The sequence below is a fragment of the Lampetra fluviatilis genome, chromosome 9 (genome assembly GCF_964198595.1).
Source record: "Lampetra fluviatilis chromosome 9, kcLamFluv1.1, whole genome shotgun sequence".
NCBI lineage: Eukaryota > Metazoa > Chordata > Hyperoartia > Petromyzontiformes > Petromyzontidae > Lampetra > Lampetra fluviatilis.
The window spans coordinates 2,109,812-2,130,132 of record NC_136283.1 but is presented as its reverse complement, the minus strand read 5'-3'; the positions used below and the strand labels follow the sequence as shown (position 1 = coordinate 2,130,132).

At 42.5% G+C, this 20,321-nt stretch overlaps 2 protein-coding genes across 28 annotated transcripts in view; one reads left to right on the top strand and one right to left on the bottom strand.

The window, feature by feature from the left end:
- Positions 1-12,630, bottom strand: part of LOC144934116 (calcium/calmodulin-dependent protein kinase type II delta chain) — a 70,864-nt gene extending 58,234 nt beyond the window's left edge. For 9 of the 26 annotated variants that reach the window (XM_078859544.1, XM_078859536.1, XM_078859546.1 and 6 more), the window contains exons 1-2: positions 12,316-12,629; positions 9,719-9,813 (exon numbers count right to left, since the gene is read on the bottom strand). In XM_078859544.1, the coding sequence (XP_078715670.1) occupies positions 9,719-9,813; positions 12,316-12,377 (157 nt within the window). In that variant the 5' untranslated portion in view covers positions 12,378-12,629. Of the gene's footprint in view, positions 1-9,718; positions 9,814-12,315 lie in introns of all 26 variants that reach the window. The other 17 variants (XM_078859527.1, XM_078859529.1, XM_078859531.1 and 14 more) reach the window with 4 other exon arrangements.
- A 1,050-nt stretch (positions 12,631-13,680) lies between these two features.
- DDX46 (DEAD-box helicase 46) overlaps positions 13,681-20,321 on the top strand; it is a 32,107-nt gene continuing 25,466 nt past the window's right edge. For both annotated transcript variants that reach the window (XM_078859526.1, XM_078859525.1), the window contains exons 1-6: positions 13,681-13,770; positions 16,328-16,511; positions 17,178-17,312; positions 18,472-18,585; positions 19,340-19,418; positions 19,828-19,993. In XM_078859526.1, the coding sequence (XP_078715652.1) occupies positions 16,495-16,511; positions 17,178-17,312; positions 18,472-18,585; positions 19,340-19,418; positions 19,828-19,993 (511 nt within the window). In that variant the 5' untranslated portion in view covers positions 13,681-13,770; positions 16,328-16,494. The remainder of the gene's footprint in view (positions 13,771-16,327; positions 16,512-17,177; positions 17,313-18,471; positions 18,586-19,339; positions 19,419-19,827; positions 19,994-20,321) is intronic.

Sequence of the window (20,321 nt, the reverse complement as noted above, 5' to 3'; positions counted from 1 at the left end):
GGGGATATCGGGTCACCCACACATTAGCTGTGGCCACGATTCAAACTCGGGTAGGCAGGTTCATAGCAGTGCACCAATCACTGTGCGACTGCTACCCACCCCACATACTACAAAGGCAATATTAAAAACTAAGAGCTGTAAAGCCCCATAATTTTGTTTTCATGAATCAAACTATGGGTATGCATGGGATTAAATGCTTCATATGACCCTACCATTAACGCTTAGTTGTTTATGCTTGATTAGATGGAAACACATGTTCCTTCAAAACCACCTGACACTCTTCGCAGCAAAAGCAGAGCAACACTTGTGATTGAAATGCCAGTATGAGACCAGATGACGTAAAAACATCCATTGGCTTTTGCTTCAAACGTACCATGCTGTGTCCAATGGCAAGACAGTTGGGGAGATCCCTTTAATAAATTGTGTATACAAGAGAACAAATGAGTGGACTCCAATCCCGTGACTTCTATCACTCCAATTACCATTCACTATTCTGACACAACCAGGCAGGCGGTCCAATACAATAGCGCTCTTCAATCATCAATAAGCATCGATAGGGGGAGGGGAAAAACCCATTTGTTTTGATGTTGAAAACTTTATCACCTTGACGAGATGTGTCTTTGTAGATAATCTCGTAATTTCATATGCAATACATTACGTCAGTACTTTTTCGCACCTTATTGCACGTCACAAAACCTCATTACAATTACAAGCTACTCATTTAAAATACATGTAGCCTAAATCCTCCAAAATATTTTGCAGTGCGATATCACCATTTGAGTTTCAGGAGGCCCATCCTGTTTTCATTTTCTTCCAGAAAAAAATATATCAACTAGGCTTGCATTCATTACGAACTATTTAAAATAATCTTGCGAAATTTATTTGATACTAGTTCATAAAGCCTGTCTTCGCTCGGCAATAGTTTTCAATGAATATAATAATATAATTAACCTACGTATTTTTGTTACAATTTGTATCTACGATCAGATACGAACAACTACTCAACGACGAAATTCAACGTCTTAAATTTATAGACGTACCCATCGGAAACCGTTCAATTGAAAGATTCCGTTCTTTTTTCTATTAGAAACAACAACAAATAATTAACTTAACACTCTTTGAGGAGAAGTTCCTATCTTTTACCGTTATCGAATTATTCAGATTTAAAGATCATTAAATGCATTTTGTTTTCGTTCAAAACAACTTGAATCCGAAATTTCTCAAAAACAAGAAACGATAGAACAATGGTTCTCACTTTCATTGTATTTGCTGTTTAACGGTCTATCAAACGAAAAAAAGCAATCTTATGCTTTCGACGGTTTCTGAATGACACGCACAAACATGTTTATGGGGGCACTTAAAATCGAGATTTTGGGGTTTTATAATGACAAATTTCGGATTGGTTTCTGTTGTTTGTTTACTAAAAGCTACCTATGTACCAAATTTCAGCTTTCTACCTTGTTGGGACGTACAATAGGTTTTTAAGATATGCAGATTAAGGTCTAATTCTTGACTTAAAGCGTTCGTGACTGCAGGAATTCATATTCTTTGGGTCTTTAGGTAAAGTCACGAAGATAGGTTCAAAGAAAATAACAAAAAACTACGACGTTTCGATCAACCCTTTTCCTGACGACGACCGCTTGTGTTGCGATCGAAACGTCGTAGTTTTTTTGTTATTTTCTTTGGCGACTTTACCAAAAGACCCAAAGAATATAGATTAAGGTCTATATTTGTGTCGATGTTGTTTGCATAATCACTATTCAAACAGCCTGTCAGTTTTTGCGTGTATTCAGTCAAGATATTTAATTGTGTCGAGGAAGAAAATGCAATAATTATTCCTTGCACTCTGAAGGCACCGCATTCAGTTTATTGCAAGCAGAAACCGAACAAATTCTCACTCGTGGCATTTGTGTTTGACTGCAGTTTCCGATAACCCTCCGGTGCCAATCTTATAGCAAACAACAAGAAAAACCACTGCCACCACAAAGCTCGGCTCCAACCAAGTAACTTTGCACCACATGTGATTGTGAAAATTACGTTATATTTTTTATTAAATTCAACACAATTAGTTCTCATACCAGGAATTCTTCAAAAATGGGGACTTTTCAAATGTGATTTTGTGATGTAATTTATATCACGTATCCAACAATACCTGTTCCCATAGTAACCCCATGCATAATAACCTTAATACAGACAAGTGCATGCAGTGCATCTGTAAACTATATGTTTTACTGGTGTCTTTTTTCTCCCCCAACTCATAAAATCCACTTTAGTGTTTTGTCAGTTGGGGTATAGCTTTACATACTGTCAGTTATTTAAAAATGATTGAATGCTAGCACAACACCAGAAGATTATTTTTAACCAGCTCTTACTCTGCAATTTTACTCCATAAATCTAACAAAATGTAGTTTTTCAGCAAGGCATGAGTTCTTAATGCATGTGTAGTGACGTAAATGGAGTCACTGTGGCGTTTAGTGCCAGATACTGTCACAAGAGTGGAACTGTGTATCTTGAGCCTCTCTCTGGCACCACAGTGGGTATGGCATGGAAGTGGGCCCTAGGCGGCATGGTTCTGGTGGGGTCAGAGAGAGGGCAGTTGAGGACGTGACAGTCGAGTTGAACCCGAGAGGGCACGTGACCAAGAGAGGGTAGAGAGGTGGGTCAAAGGGTGGCAAGAGGGACAAGTGATATATGGCCCAGAGCCTTCTAGTAGGATCTAGAAGGGGGCGTGGGCGAGGGCGGAGCCAGGCCACGCTCAGAGGCATAAAAGGGAAGTCCCGAGAGCAATCGCGGCTGCCTGTTGGAATGGAACCCGTCGGCGCTACGTCTCTTCGATTCTCGGTCCTCAGTCTTTGGTCTTACGCTCGGCTTCGTGGGTCAGGCAGTATGTCACCGACTGACCCAGTTATGTAGTTACCCCGTTGTGGTATAGTTACCCCGTTGTGGTCAAGTTAACCGTGTAGTTATCACCTATATGCCGAACCCGTTGTTACGTTTATGTAGTACCCTGTTGGGTTGTAGAATAAACGTGTTGCCTCCAAGTTCTAGCGTGTGCCTCCATAGAACCCACTACACATGTAAAAACACACGTATTGATAGGTAACAAACACACCGGTAAATTTTGATTCAAAGCTTTCGTGACTGCAGGGATTCATATTCTTGGTTCTTTCGGTAAAGTCACGTAGAAGGGAAATAATAAAATAATAAAAATATAAAACAATTAAAATTCTCACGACGTTTCGACTGCAACACAAGCAATCATCATCAGGCGTGAAATTCAAATTTTCTTGCTGTGGATTTCACACCTGATGACGATTGCTTGTGTTGCAGTCAAAACTTCGTGATAATTTTTATAGTTTTATATTTTTATTATTTTTTATTTCCCTTCTACGTGACTTTACCGAAAGAACCAAGAATATAAACACACCGTTAATTTAAAACATGCTACTAGGCAATGGGATTACTGATATACTCGATAGCCAAGCCACAACATTTACAATCCGATTACGGCGTTTCTCCAGCAATTACAACTAGCTTCATCAGGCGACAAATCTGGCTGTCGCCTGATGAAGCTGGTTGTAATTACTGGTGGAACATCATTCTCAAATTGTAAATGTTGTGGCTTGGCTCTCCAACACACCGGTGTGCTGTACTAGTGACGAATTGGCATGTTCTGTTTACGTGACAATCATTACTCGTTGACTGTGTCGGGTGGTGGCGGGTTATAACGACCAATTTATATATTTACATGATCTAGCCCAAAAAACCTCTATTATGGATTTAATTTATTGTATGTGGACTCACCCTTATTCAAAGATGACCTGTCAGAATCATTAATCATTCATCACCCCCCCCCCTGCCTCTTTCCACAAACTGAAATTCAATTGATTATGCAAGCCCACAATAAAAAAAATTGTCTCATTGTACTGTCTTGTATGTTCGGTATTGTGTGTCAGCTATAATACGTTTCATTGGCAGATATAATTAATTATCATTATCATATAATTTTCATAAACTATCAATGGGATAATCATGATAACACAAGTGGTTCGATGCATTATTAAATCATTACGTACCCTAAGCGTATGGACCATGTGAGTAAAATTAATCTGCTGAAATAGTCTTAAGGTGAGCTGGCGATTGAAATGCCTGCCCTGAAACTACTGGACTAAACTGTCAGTTTCCACTCAAGTTGCAGTTAAATTTGCTGCTGGCCCGAAGTGGTTATCTTCAGGTCGGTGAACAATCCTGAGTTTTGCTCTGACATTTGTTTACGTCAGCAAATAATAAAAAGGTCCCTATATACCCTATCATAAAAACAAACTCACCCACCTATCCCACTTAATGTTGGATGCGAGTTGAACATTGGATTCTAAGAAGATAAACTTTTAAGCCCCTGTGCGAAACACCTTATTTCAGAACATTTACAGTTGAAGAGTAAATACCTTGTGGATATGCCAAAATGATAGTAAATATTTAACTTCACAATGGGCATGGTCACAGTGCACATGTTCCCCATGTAATGTGATACGTTTGCCATGGTGCACTGCATACAGCATGACAATAAAATAATGCCAAGCACACTGCATTAATTAGCACCACATTTGAAACCCATCTCAGCTACATTTTGAAAAAAAATCGCATACAATTGCCAAACAATATTATTCTTCCAAATGGAGACCATTACATGAAGAAAGTGTCCTGTCATGCTAATTGATCATACTATGTGTTTAAAGTTGATTAGACCCAGTAGCTTCTAGACATGTAATGTTTAATCAATTATTACTTTCACAACGCATGCTTCACAATATTCGCCGTGATTTGATTGTATAGAAATTGATTATGCTTTGGTATGAAAATGCATGATATGCATACCTATATCGTAAATCATATAACTGTGATTTAAAAAAAACACCAAAAAACTGGAGCCCAATTATTTATTTACAGTTCACTGCTTAACACAATGCGAATACACTTTTTTCTTATCGTGAATCCAAGAATGACAGATCCAACCCTTTCCCTTCAAAACCTATGTCGCAGCAATCCTCACTCGCTGCAGAGAAATCCATCCCTCGGAGGGCACAAACTTCTCGCCTACTGCTTTTAAGGAAACATCCAAACGCACTGCGTCAGTGCGCTCCCGCCGTTGTATTTGTCATTTTGGGGTGTAGTGGCTCTACATGAAACCGTGGGTGACTTGCAGACACTGGGAGTCCTAACCCATACCCTCCCGTGATTATCGCATAAATAATTAACCAGAGCTGTTTCTCAGACACAGTAATGACACACAAAGGACCCAACTGCATTTCAAGAAAACCACATTATGAGCCAGATTTACTGCCCATTACAGACTATATAATTTTTCATGAGGAAGGCATTTGATGGTCCAAACAAGACTGCATACGATGCAAGTCAGGCTGTGCTCAGCTGCTTGCGTTTGGCTGCTAATGACAGATTACATGCGCATAGATTTAAATGAATGTTCTACAGTGAACACGATTATTGCGTGTTCTTTTCTTGTACGGCCATCAATTGAATCAACCAGATTTATTTTCATTTTATTATAGACATTATAGTTGGATAGATCAAGTACACAAATGTACTCGGCTTCAGTAATCGCATTGTGAAAACAATTCTAATATTACCAATTATAAGTAGCTGCTTGCTCAAAAAGTTATTAATTGCATTACTCTTCTTGGCTATTGACTCCTGTGCCTCATCATTTGCTTGTGACATCAATATGTGTCATGCTTTACGGCCAGTTGCAGACGATCCAATAATGTGCTGCAATAAATACATGGTGTTCATCATTTCAAAACTACTTTTGTTTCTTGATGTATACCTATAAATATGGCTCTCCTAACCTTGCACAGCAAATATCACAGAAACAAATCATTAACTCGTAGCTGGTAAAAACTACTTTTATTGAGAACAATCACTAATTTCTCATAACCTTTTTATACGTAACATATATCACACGAATATGTAGAGGCTGGACAAAGATAATTATTGCAGAAACACTATTTTTGTAACTATATTTTCTACAGCAGAGATATAATAGACAGGAATTACTGCATTAATAATAAAATATTTATCGTACACTAACACTCCAGGGACAAGAATTGTGCTCCACTGGTTTGCGCACTGCGCTATGAATCAGAAAACGAGTTCAATCCCTGACCATGGCTAACAAACGGCAAGAGATTCATTAAGCTCAACATTACGTTGGAGCAACACGTTTACAGCAGGTTGTTTCACTCGTATGTTTGCCCACGATATAGTAAAAACATATTTTTCTCAAACACCACAATTATGGAAACCAATTGGGTGGCAGTATGGTATGAATGGTATGCGGATATACTGAAGAAAATGTAAAAAACAACCACACCGTGTAATTCACAACCGTAGTTTGGTTGACCAACTTCCAATTTAGACTGAGAACAGATTAGCAGTGGCACATTCCTTGTCGAGGTGTAATTTAAGCTGCCTGCGTGAAGCATCCGAGAGGTAACCTCTTAGGACGTGAACTTTGAACCCCCCACTTATGACCCTGCATGCATTACTTTGGTTCTCTCATTATGTGTGCTGTAGAGCAGAATCCTACTTAGCATTCAGCCACCATAGATGCTCCCCATCACTCACCACCGAGGAGATTTACGTTGGGATTTACGCACGGATTTACCATAATCAGCCAGGACTGCTCAAATTAAACAGAAGCAGAGGAAAGGTGTAATCACATAACGGGTGGTGTTGTTTTTCCACTCCATTGATGCAAAGGATCCTGACATTGAGAGCCAAGAATTAATGAAACTGCGACAGGATTGGCAACCCAAGTATATTTTGTTATTTAGTATTCTTATACATGTATCAAATGTTGGGTGAATACTCCATTGTTTAAAACACTGTGGGCCTATTCTGCTTCAATATTTCGCACAAAACCAGATATGGCGAGGAAAAAGCATGTGTAATGCATTAAATACCCATGTTTTTTGTTTGCTAATATGAAAATACCTTGCATTAATGTTCAGCAAACAATGATTTTATTACAAGAAATGCGCAAACATTTGTTTCACTAAAGAAACAGACAGCAATATCAGGTAAATCGTCCATAATGCAAATAATAGCTACCCTCAGGGCAGATATTTTTTCTTCAAGTGCTTCCATCTAACCAGTTCCTTGGAGACATTCATGGGAGCAGTAAGTATACAAGTGATAAATGCTTTCAAAGCGAATAAAGCAAAACCATACCACCTCAAAAAGAATGTGGTATACTAATGGCTTTTTGAATAACAAAATACATCTTAAATACGAATGGCTAAATTAACAAAAACGGTACCTTTAACGTAACAGTTCGGCTCCAAACACGCTAATCCGTCTTTGGCTTTTACTTTCTGGAATATCGATTTCCTTTTTAAACACAGTTCACCGCTTAGAATTTACACACAATCTATTTTGGAACACAGTACACATGTGCCACTACGGCATCGTTTGCGGCCTCCACTTGTAACAACAGGTTGAGAAATGAACTCCGTGCATTCCACGTGTTTTTTTCTGGCTCTGCAATGCAGTTGGATTCGGAATAATTCTGAACACCGCATTATTTTATATTGGTTGAATGAGAAAACATGATTCTGGAACATTATTTCATTTGGTATTCATTTTCAACTATCATTACAATTCTAAATATGTCCAAACGTTCCTATTGCAGTACGTGATAAACAAGATTTTTAATCTGCTGTGCCTCAGAATATTTGGTGTATATGCACAATGTGCTATTCAGGGTTTTAAAAAAAAATCGGCTCATACAAAAAATATAATCAAATACCAAAATAAAATGCTCATTTATGCTGTATCACTATCATGAAACCGTCTACATATCAGTTTCAATAATATTTAATATAAACTTAAAGCACAAACATTTGTGCCCTGTAACAATTTGACAAGTACTATCTGCAGCGTACATTTGGATGTGGCCACAAATCTTATGGAAATAAAATAAATGCATGTTATCATATTCATTACGAGATGTGCAGGGGTCGCAGAACAATGTTTTGCATTGCCAAATCTTTATAAATGGTAATAACCACACCATTAAGTGTGCATGTAGAGAACAAAACGGGTGCAAAGTGTGAACGGGAAAGTCACTGCGACAGCTGCACTGCTCCAGCAGGGAAGGGGCTTGAAGGGAGGGGTTACGTTTGGGGGAAGCGCATGCATTACACGAGGGCATAGCTTATTCTTATTCCGTGATGTTGTTATACAGACTGCGACGTACACAGAATACCAAAAGCCCTCGAACCCCATGACCGCCTCTCTGGGCAGCTCGAGCAAGTTTGAAAATACCACAAAGCCTCTACATCTTCACGGAACGTTTTCAATGCCTTTGTAACACAACGGGCCTTACGTAATTCAGTATTTGATTATACTGTCTTTAGAAAAAAAAGGCAAGTGACGCTATTCACGTCTGTATATTATGGCTCTAAATGTCACATGACAAGGGTTTGCAACATGTCACTGTGGAACTTTAACAGTGTCCGTATGTGTGGCTATTGCTGCTTTGCGCACACATTTGAATCATTGCCATAATAAATTCGAGGTTAACAGGGGCAATGCACACAAATTCTAATTTGCACACTCCTTTAAAAGCCATTCATTGAAGGTGCTCTGGCATGACAGCTGCAAGCACTGGAGTCAACACAGAAACATCTCCAATCGACCTCTAAAAGCTAAGGAAGAACAGGGTCCTATAATTTTCATTAACCACACACAGGCATTCATAGAAACATGACACCTTGCCTTGTAGTGACGTTATTTGTGACGTGACGTTTCACTTTGGCATTTGCGAAGACACGAGCCTTCGGCTTATCGGCAGCAACACATACCCATGAACACACGCATGTATGAGCGTATGCGGGCTCGAGAACATGGACATGCAGTGCTGGTACAAGCAAGCCAGGCATTACGGCCTACGTGTCAACTTTCGATTTTAAATGCAATGCAAGTTTCTCTCAGACAAAGATGTGTTCATATATACATTCATTCATGTATCATTATGAACAGGTGAACACATATACTGTGTGTATATATATACCAGAAAATGTCCATGAAATGTCATGGGTTAAATCCCCCAGGAAAGACTGCCCTGAATCACTGTCACCCACTAAAGAAGACAGGCAGTCGTTCTGGGGACCTTACAGAACTGCCAAACCTTGCAGACATGCAGAGACACATGAGCATACCAGATACAGACACACACAGATACAAAGATTAAGACACATAGATAAAGACCCTCCCCCAGTAACCTTCCAGGCTGTTGGGACAAATGAGATAGCAACCACCTATTAAGACCAGGGGGGTGTTTGGGCCACCATACCTGGCTGCCTTTGTCTCCCAGGTACTGATGTTTATACACCACACTAGGCACAAGGCTGAGTTGCTCTCAGGGGGACCAGTAACAATTATGTAATTTACACCAATGCTGGCCATGGATGGGAATCAAACTCAGGTGGCTGGGTTTATAACGCAGCGCACCAACCACTGCGTCACCGCTCCACAAATACAGATTACGCACAGATGCAGCCAAACACACATATGCACACAGATCCTACGTCTATAGTCTTATAGACCCTGGGGGCAAGCACTATCTGCACACACGTAAACAATCACACGGAGCCAGCACACGCACAGACTAAATAGGTGTGAACCTGTGTAGTCATACCTCGGGCAGACAGCTTCTTGGTGTTGATGATCTTGGCTGCAAACTCCTGCCCAGTGCTCACCTTCACACACCTGCGGACCACCGAGAAGGCTCCCCTGTGGACAGCAAAGACAGGCCAGCTCCGATCATCATCACCAAAACCACTATTAATGTCATCATGACTGGCTGTTATAGGAACCAAAAGTGCATAGGTGCAGACAGAAGTGAGGCAAACAGAACTCAAGGCAGCCAGTAATTTACTTAACAAGGATGTATCAATGAGTCTCAAGACTCCTTTTCAGGTCCTCCTGGGCGTATTCCACTCGGGGTTGTTGGGCATATGAAATACTAAAGTTACATATATTGTACTATTACAATATTGACCAGCAGCACGTTACATTATTAATTCTGAGTTTAAGAATTAAGATCCTGGTTGAAAAGCATGTGTAAAGAAACTGGAGTACCCAGAGAAAAACCACCACGCATACAAGGGAAAAACATTCGCATGTCATGCAGATAGATTAAAAATTCTGATGTACTGCCATCTCTTAGATACCTCAAAGCCTAAGCCTAAAACACATGGCATTTACCAAGAGAGTCTCCGATCCACGTACTAATCAGGATTTATCATTATGAGCTTCTGAGATGGGGTTCATTCAGAGTGATTTGGTTAAAAACAGGTTTGGAAAACGGAGGCAAATAGACACAAATGCAGACGGACTGACACGTGGATGAAATTAACAGGAAAACGAAGCTGACAGGTCATGATGACAAGCCTCGAAGATAAAAAAAAACAAACAAGGAGACATGCGGACAGGATGACAAGCTGATACGACAGGTGGACACAGGTCTAGCTGGATGACGGACAACTCTAACATGCAGAACTGATGGGCACATTGACAAGCAGGCTGACAAAACATCACACGCGGGAAGACTGGCACAAATAGGACGCTCAGGAAGATAGCGCGAGGCACTGTGGAAGGGGAAAGGCAGCCAGCAATGGGATATGATGAGAGGGAATAGAGAATGACAGGAGGCGATAGTGTGGAGAGAAAAATTAAGCTGGTGGATGAGAAGCAGGCTGAGGATAGTGAGCACGAGTTAAAGATAGTGCAAACGCGAGAAGATAGGTGATGGAGAGGAAGATGCAAATTGAAAAGAGGAAACAAAAGCTGGATATGAGGAGGCTAAGGGTATGGGGGGAAGGCATGAAAAGACTGAAAATTTCGTATGGAGGAAAGGAGGCGATGGGGAGGAAAAGTGAGGGCGAAAGACGTGAATTGAATCGGCATGACGAGAACTGGAGATGAGGACGTGACCGATGAGAGTAGCGAGGAGAAAACACATGACACCTGGAGTACCCAGACGAAAAACCACCACGCATACAAGGGACTAACACTCGCATGTCATGCAGATAGATTAAACATTCTGATGTACTGCCATGTCTTAGATACCTCAAAGCCCAAGCCTAAAACACATGGTATTTACCAAGCGAGTCTCCTATCCACGTACTAACCAGGATTTATCATTATGAGCTTCTGAGATCGGCTTCATTCAGAGTGATTTGGTTAAAAACAGGTTTGGAAAACGGAGTGAGATGGGAGCATACATAAGACGAGAGGGTTGAGGGGAGGGGGACACAGGACGTGGAGATGTAAACGAAAAGAGAGGTAACGGCAGCTGGAGATCAGAAGAACAGACCAAAAGTCACGAATGTTAAGACGAGGCCCTCACACACGTCCGGAGGAGGAGGGAGATATGAAGTAGACGACAGTAAGGAAATGGAGCGGCGCATGGAGAGACGAGGCGATTAACGCATTGGAAAGGAGATGGCGATGCTGAGCAGATGGCGTCATGGTGTTAGAGAGGAGAAGATGTGGAAGAGGAGATGTGGAAGAGGCGATTTGGCCGTGGAAAGAGAAGGAAGAGCTGGAGATGGAAACGAGAGACCAAATAGAGACGAAGCTTTTGGAAGGATGAGGGTCGCAGGCGGAGGTGAAGAGGACGTGGCGATGACAATGATGACCGTGCGGGTGGTGGTCACGGTGGTGGAATGATGATGACAATGTCGCGTTTGTATTATTATCATTGTCATCACCGAATTATTCGTTATTTTAATTTTATTTATATCGCAGAAATGGCGGCGAGGTAGGCGAAAACCCACGGCACGCCCAGCGGATGAAGCTATCCCCCAACGAAGGCATTAGCAGCGTGTTTGTGTATTAAAGCAAAGACACAAAGGACGTACATTGCCACACACACACGATCACCCCCCACAAGAACTCAAGAAGGGTGTCATGACAACTGCTGTCAGCGAGCACCTATTAAGGCCAACACACAACACGCGGTCATGCATCAGCATCGGACGTAGCTTTGACGACAAGTTACTAAATCATGTACAATGTATACGTGGAATGGACATCACCAACACATTAGATTTGCGGATGATGACAGCCGCAGCAGCAGCGACCATTGCAACCCATTGGAGCACCACGACCCACCGCCGATGGACGCGCTAAATTCTCATCAAATGCACCGGCAATCGTCGTTAACAATAGCGCACAACACACTCAACAAGCGACACACAAAGAGGCTGTTACTGTCGTGGTTTTACTCACTTGCCCAGCTCCTCGTACAGCTGATACTCGTCCGTGAAGCGGGTGCATATCGTCGTCGCCATGTTTGCTGTGTGCGCAAGGCTCTGTCGCGCTCCCTTCTCCGCTCCCTTCTTCCTCTCTCCCTTAGCTCTCCCCTTTAGCTCTCCCCTTCTCTTTCCTGTCTCCCCTCCTCCTATCCCGTCCGCTCGCTGGCGATCTTAACTCTCCCCCTTTGCTCTCTCTCGTTCGCTGTAGCTCACCCACGCCCTCTCTCTCTCTGCCGATATCTGGTATCGCTTCTGGCGCTCTCCTTTAACTCTCCCCCTCCTCTCTCCCCGCTCTCCCTCTCCGCTCTCTCTCCCTCCGCGCTCTCTCCCCTCCCCCTCCCTCCCTCCCCTCCCTCTCCCTCCCTCCCCCTCTCCTCCCTCCCCTCTCTCCGCGCTCCCTCCCCCTTCTCCCCTCCCTCCCCCTTCTCCCCTCCCTCCCTCCCTCTCCCCCCCTCCCTCCCTCCCTCTCCCCCCCCTCCCTCCCTCTCCCCCCCTCCCTCCCTCTCCCCCCCTCCCTCTCCCCCCTCTCTCCCTCCCCCTCTCCCCCCCCTCTCTCCGCGCTCTCCCTCCCCGCTCCCTCCTCTCCCTCCGCTCTCTCTGCCCCCCTCCCCGCTCTCTCTCCCTTAACTCTCACCCTCACTCCCCCCCTCACTCCCTCCCCCCTCCCCTTTATATTTCTCACTCCTGCTCCCCGCGCTCTCCGCTCTGATATCGCCGCCTTTCTCCCTCACACGACGCTCTAAAAATGTAAATCTCTATCCCACACCCCCCACCCCAAGCACGTCTCGCCAAATAACGTTTCAGTTTATAATTTTATAAATATTTGTTTTATTGGTTTTTAAAATAAAAACATCAAAAAAATTTAGTCTACGACGTGGTTCGCGCTGCCGCCTCAGAATTACAAATGCACATGTATTATTAATAGTAACCGTAATTAATATGAATCATCACTATGAATTGTGAAAGCAATTATAAATTAAGCAGTCATTACGATTATAACGAGAAATACGATTTTTAAAAAGGGTAAGGAGAATAGTGATGATGATAAAATAAATAAATAATAAAACGACAGCGGCCGTCGCTTGACAAGGAGCCGCGACCCCTCGCCGATTGCGTGCAGGGGGGGGTCGATGCTCCTGACGTCACACGGAAGGGCGTGGTCACAGTTTGGGGGCGTGGTCACCGGGCGTGACGTCACTCGGTGACCGAGGCGCGCGCTGGGCGGGGGCCGGTTGCGCGCGTGGAGTCACTCGGTGGGTTGGGGCGAGGGGCTGAAGGACGTGACGTCAGTCAGAAGTAGGACGTGACCAAGCGAACGGGGGAGGGGCCGGGATATTTTGTGACGTCATAAAGAAAGGCGTGGCCACACTCAGGAGCGGGCCCGCCTCTTGGAGGTCGGGGGTCCACGTTCTGAGTGACGTGACACGAGGTGGGTGCAGGTGGTTTCGGTAATCGAGTCCAGCTTTATTGATCACATACCCATGCATGCATTGAGTACATGGCAGTGAGATTATTTGTTCCCGTGTCGCTCTCTCTCTCTCTCTCAGCTTGTGCAAATTAACAACAGCAGCAACTATTTTTTAAAATATATAAGCAATTTATTCATAACTAAATAAAATCGCCGTTCAGATGATAACAGTCACATGTGTATGGCAGGAATAGGGTCCCCTGCGGGTGAGCTTTTTCATGATCTTGATATGCAAAATGTTCTTGTTTGGTTAATGTATTGTGCAGTCGGTGGGGAGAGGGAGTGTGAATGGAGGTAGGGGGGGAGAAAAATCAGGGTTGGTGGGGCTTGGGCAAATATTGCGCGGGGCTTTGTTCAGCTGAGCATCCTGATGACCTGGGGATAGAAGCTGTCCCTAAAGCGGTTGGTGGTAGCCGCAATGTTGATGTGGCCGGGCTTCCTCTTGGATTGTTTCCTGATGAAAAGGCCTGGCTTTTTCATCAGGCTGGAATCGGCGATTATCTTTTGGGCCTTTGCGATGCACCTCTTGGTGTGTAGGAGGTCTCTCAGGGTGGGCAGCACGCCACCTGTGATCCGCTGGGCGGACCACATCACCCTCTGAAGGCTCTGCCGATCCCGTTCAGTGGTGCTGCAGCCATTCAAGATGCTCTCATTGGTGTACCTGGTGGTGGGCATGTTATTATAATAATTACATGTATATAGCACTTTTCATTTTAGAAATAATTTACTATAGGTTCAAGTTGCATTTGTTGAAGCGGATGAGAACTGAAAGAGGACGGGATGAACCTCTAATTTCGATTTAAAGCTTTCGTGACTGCAGGGATACATATTCTTGGTTCTTTCGGTAAAGTCACGTAGAAGGGAAATAATAAAATAATAAAAATAAAACAATAAAATTATCACGATGATGATTGTTTGTGTTGCAATCGAAACGCCGTGGGATGAACCTCGTTGGTAAGAGCGGCACCAAAATGACAAGCGAAATATTTTTGTTTTCAAAAAGCACAAAAACGCAGGCGGAGACAAAACAATGAAATAGCAATCAGCATAAACAACCGAGGTGCAGAATAAACACAAACATACTGCATAAACATGTCACACGTTCAACTTTCAAGTTTTCTTTTGCTTAACCACGTGAGAACTGAAGGGACCAGGATGGTCTCATTTGCAGGAGTGGCATTCGTCACGAGCACCACAAAAGCTAAGCAAACAAAAAGTACAGCAAATAGAGCAGTGGCGCAGTGATTAACGCCCCATTCTCGGAACCTGATGTACTGGTTTCGATTGCCAGCCACGGAAAACATCCCCCCAAACAACTCTGCGAATTTAAATTAAACCAAAAAGGTAAACTATGTTCTTGGAACGTAACGATCTGCCCTCTTTGCAAGTCAGGATCGCGATTTCAATCCGTGTTGTTTTACCATAGGGGTTGGATGGGTATAGTGAACTATTCACGTATGTATACGAATGGAAAAACGTCGATTCAAAAAACGCGTGATATTAAAATACGCATTAATCCACGAATCGATATATTTATCGTCTTACTGGATAATTAAACGGGCGTGGTTGGCAACTGAAGCGTGTGGTTTACTTGGGCGAAATCCATCACGGCCATGCGATCGTTCCCAACAGCAACGTCACGCTGTCCACTGCACACGTCCACACGTATGTTTGTTGAACTTCTTTCGCGCCGTACCTAGCCAACCGTGCGAAATGTAGGTGTAGCAACCACATATACAAGGCTAGGGCATTTAAAAGATGTTTTGCTTAAATTGTTTCATGTATATTCTTGGTTCTTTCGCTAAAGTCACGTAGAAGGCAAATAATAAAATAATAATAAATATTAAACAATACAATTCTCACGACGTTTCGACTGCAACACAAGCAATCATCATCAGGTGTGAAATCCACAGCAATATTTATTTTTTCAAATTTTCTTGCTGTGAATTTCACACCTGATGATGATTGCTTGTGTTGCAGTCGAAACGTCGTGAGAATTTTATAGTTATATTTTTATTATTTTATTATTTCCCTTCTACGTGACTTTACCGAAAGAACCAAGAATATGAATCCCTACAGTCACGAAAGCTTTGCTTTAAATCAAAAGTTGCATGTATGTTGAACTTCTTTCGCACCGTATGTAACAATCAGCGGCGTTGTGAAGAATATCAGTCGTAAAACAAGCAGATAATACTGCGGTCTGATTAACTCTGACTGCTGATGAGGCACTGAATAACGAACCCGTCCAGAGTTTGGTGTGTCAAACCAATGCTGAACTGCAGAAATGATGCACTCACAGAAGGATCACGTGGTTTATGGCATGTGTAAATGTCACTTATTGAACTTGGCCTGTTGTCTGTTTATATTCTTTCAAATATTCGATGCCACTCTTCAATTGCGCCCAAGGTGAAACATTTGATCAGTTTAAGCACTGGGCCAGGAAAGCCCCTTGTGTTTTTTTTTCTTCCGGAACCAAATATATATTCCGGGCACACGGTTTGTTTTCTTACCCGAGCAGCGGACCGCGGAGACTTCCGGAAGGCCTAGGAGTCATGGGTGAGGCCTGACGCAACGACGGCGTTGATTTAAAAGCGAAAGGAAAACAACAAAGTTAACAACAATAAACAACAACAAAACAATCGACCAGCAGCGTGACGGACAAGAATAACACGACGGGAGCGGAGAATGGCGCGCGATTCCAGGTACAACAACAGTTTCGACGTTAATGCGCGCCTGGCTTTAATCCGTTGAGTCGCAGCGTTGTGTACCCAGTGGTTGTTCAGTAATTAAATATTGTATTTTAAATCTTTACCTAAAGCTTTCGTGACTGCAGGAATTCATATTACTTGGGTCTTTCTGTAAAGTCACGTAGATAGGTTTAAAGAAAATAGCATCGCAACACGAGCGGTCGACCGCTTGTTTTGCGATCGAAACGGAGCTTTGTTATTTTCTTTGAACCGATATCTTGTATTGTAATCACGTTTGATATTGTATCATTTAGCCAACATGCATTTCTCTTATTCATTCAACCGTATTGCTTGCAGTTTCCGCCCTGAAACGTTATGGGAAGCGTTGTACACTAAAAATGTGTGTATTTGTCATGAAAATTACGGGAAACGATATGAAATCATTAATGATTAAAAGCTATCCGTTTTTTGAGTATTTACGTTTTTTTACGTGGTTATAATTGACCTTTCATCACATTATTAGTTTCATCCCGGATCTCTCTTGACGAAGGGACCGGTATACAAGTCTAAATCCGCTAATACCCGCTCACAAAGTACATCCATTTGTATACCCCGTGTATGTCTTAACTTATTTCGCACCCTACTGAATGCAATGCTTTTTGTTGTTGTTGCATCGCACAGACACCACCGCAAACGTTCTCGGTCTTCGTCGCGCGGGAGGTCACCAGCCGAGAAGCGCTCCAAGGCCGCCGAGAGCCGTGACAAGAAACGCGATCGGGAGCGTGACCGCCGGCGCACCGAGACCCAGCGCACGAGGTTGCGCGCTGTTCACTACTCACTGCCTTTCCACGTCAAAGTGTCCACGATTTGTTGTTGTTGTTGTTGTACTTTATTTATAGTGTATATAAAAAAAGTCCCGGCATTAAACCACTTTTATTTAAATGTTCATTCATCCAGATCAAGAAGATGTCGTTTTGATCTTGTTGGTTGAACCTACGAGGCGTGCGTATTCCCTGCTGGTTTTGTGTTTACCCCACAAAATGTTTAAGAAAAAAAAGCGTTGCTCGCTGTTGGGAGGGACGGACAGATGGTCATATCTAAAGGGCTGTTAGTTTGTTAAAAAATACCATGCATTGCAAATATATTAAGATTCATTAATACAACTTCATTATTTCATTGGTTATTGCTTCTATATTTATGTTTTATTTACGTTTTTGAGATAATTTAGCACACCAGTTTTGGTTTTAGGATCCCAGCAATAATGTACGTTAATGCCATAGCAGTGGTGGGAAACATTTTCCTTGCTGGGCAGAATAGGACTTTCAAATACCTTTGGCAGGTCACATTAATATGCACCTTATTTTTTCCCAATAATAACGAATAATTTTTTTTAAGAATCACCTTTGAATAGTGCACTAATATTATTAACCCAGGTGTTGCCAATTTGGAAATATTCTCCTTTTCTACCAATAAGATGCTTGCAGTGATGGGTAAATGTTTCCACGATGTTTTAAAGCCTTGTATGTGGCTCACTTGCTGCAAGTAGGGTCTCCACTTCTGCTATATGGATCATGGTGGTGCACACCTGTCTGTCATGGGATCACGGGGTCACAATAATTAATGTAAAGATGGTCTGATACAATTTTAATTCATTAGAAAGTTGTGTTGCTATTCGGGATTTATTCCATAGAAAATTGGATAAATTCATCAACGTGAATAAAAAATCGACACTCAATGAATTTCCCCTTTCAGCCAATGTGATTACATCACACACCATGTGCGCACCTCCCCACACAATTTTACTATCCGTGATATCATCTTGCATTGCCACAAATGACGCGTAACGCGACGTCATCTTGCTGTTCAGCTTAAAAGTGAACGTGTCTAATTGAAATATTTCTGAGGACAAACATTATAGAAAGAACCAGACAATTCTTAAATACGCATGATTTGTCTACCTTGTGTCGCTGCGCAGGCGTTCAAGTAGGGAGCGACGACGCTCACACAGCCGGGAGCGCCGCTCCCGTCGCTCCCGCTCGAGGGAGCGCAAACGCTCCCGCACACGCAGCCGCAGCAAGGAACGCAAGCGGTGAGCCATGTGGGACCGGGTACAGCTTATTAAAGTTGTTAAAGTTTTATTTTGCTTGAAAAATTTTTACTTTTCGCAGTGTCACTCCTGGGAATAGCATCGCGAACCGATTCATCGACCCTGACGTATGTATATATGGAGTTTGCATGTTCTCCTCGTAGTCGCGTGGATTTTTCTCCGGGTTCTCCGGTTTTTCCCTCCACATTTAGAAACTTACATTTAGAGTAGTTGGCTGCTACATTTTTCCACATTATAAGCCACTTAGTTGAGCTATCATTTGTGGTCAGGTCACTTCTGCAAATAGCTATATAGCTCAGTGATCCTTTCCGAGGGAAACATTTTTTTGTTTTAGTCGTTTAATTTGCCAGCATTTCCTTAGGACGGCACAGAAATCTACTCTTTGGTTCTTTCGGTAAAGTCACGTAGGTATACAATAAAATCACCTATGTGACTTTTTTTTATAAAATCACCTACGTGATTCTAGATTTGAAGCTTTCGTGACTGCAATGATTCATATTCTTAGGTTTTTTCGGTAAAGTCACGTAGGTAAAAACATTAAAAAAACATTACGTGACTTTACGGTAAGAACCAAAGAGTATGGATTCCTGCAGTCACGAAAGATTCACATCAAGATTGGCACAGAAATAGTTACATCATGGGGGCTGTCTTAACCGTGATTAGTGAGAAAATGTAAATTGTACGTAGTATAAAATAACATTAATGAAAGGACTGCTTATTTATTTTTCACGTGAAGTTCCAAGTCCAAAGAAAAGAAGGAGAAACCTGAACCAGAAGAAAAGGAGAAGCCCAAAGAAGAAGAGAAGGATGCTGCCGTGAGTCATTTGTGAACACTTGCACATTCTATGAGTTTTTTTTTATTACCCAATATACAGAGCATACTATTAGCAAATCACCTGGAATGCGCTCGATCTTGTCATATCTCGCAAGCTAAGCAGGTTTCAGCGGAGAGAGTCTTTGGATGGGTGACCACCATGCGTAAAACGGGTGTTATAGGCTGTTGTGGGATTACGTCAGGAGATGGCAATGCAGAAAATCCATTGTTGTACACTACTATGCTTCATAGTCAACGTTCCCTGCTTTTTGCCAATCTGCACCAACCGGTGCGGTACCTTGTGGTTAAATATTCCCTACAAACTGCACAGCATGGGGAGGCCCTCATTCTGCAGTAAATTGACAAAAGGGGACGACAAATTCATGGGGAGTGATTATTTGTCGCGACAGAGCTTTGAGCAGGGCAAGCTGGAAGTGGAGATGAGGAAGAGGAAGGAACGCATTGAAAAATGGCGTGAAGAGCAGAAGAAGAAGGCGCACATCAACATTGGCGACATCAAGACGCAGGTGGAGCTCATGTCCAAACAGCGGAAGAAGTGGAGCCTGGAGGATGATGGTAAACTAATTTTGATCTTCTTACAATATAATTTGATCGTTCTAATTCTAACCAATAATTTGTTGTAATAATGCCTTCTATTCAAGGAAACCATAATTGCATGTGTCAAGTCTCCAGGATTACCCTTGAGACACGTTTTTTTAAAATTGACAATGTTGAGTGTCTCTCGGCCATGCAATGGATTCTTACGTTTTTAGTGTTTAACCGGAAAATAATTGACTCAGCCCTGTTTACTGCACTGCAGCGGCATCTGCCAATGGTCCATGTTTCTGTAAGGGTCAATTTAGCCTAACTTTCTTAGTTTTTTCCCCAGGGTTTTTGACTAGCA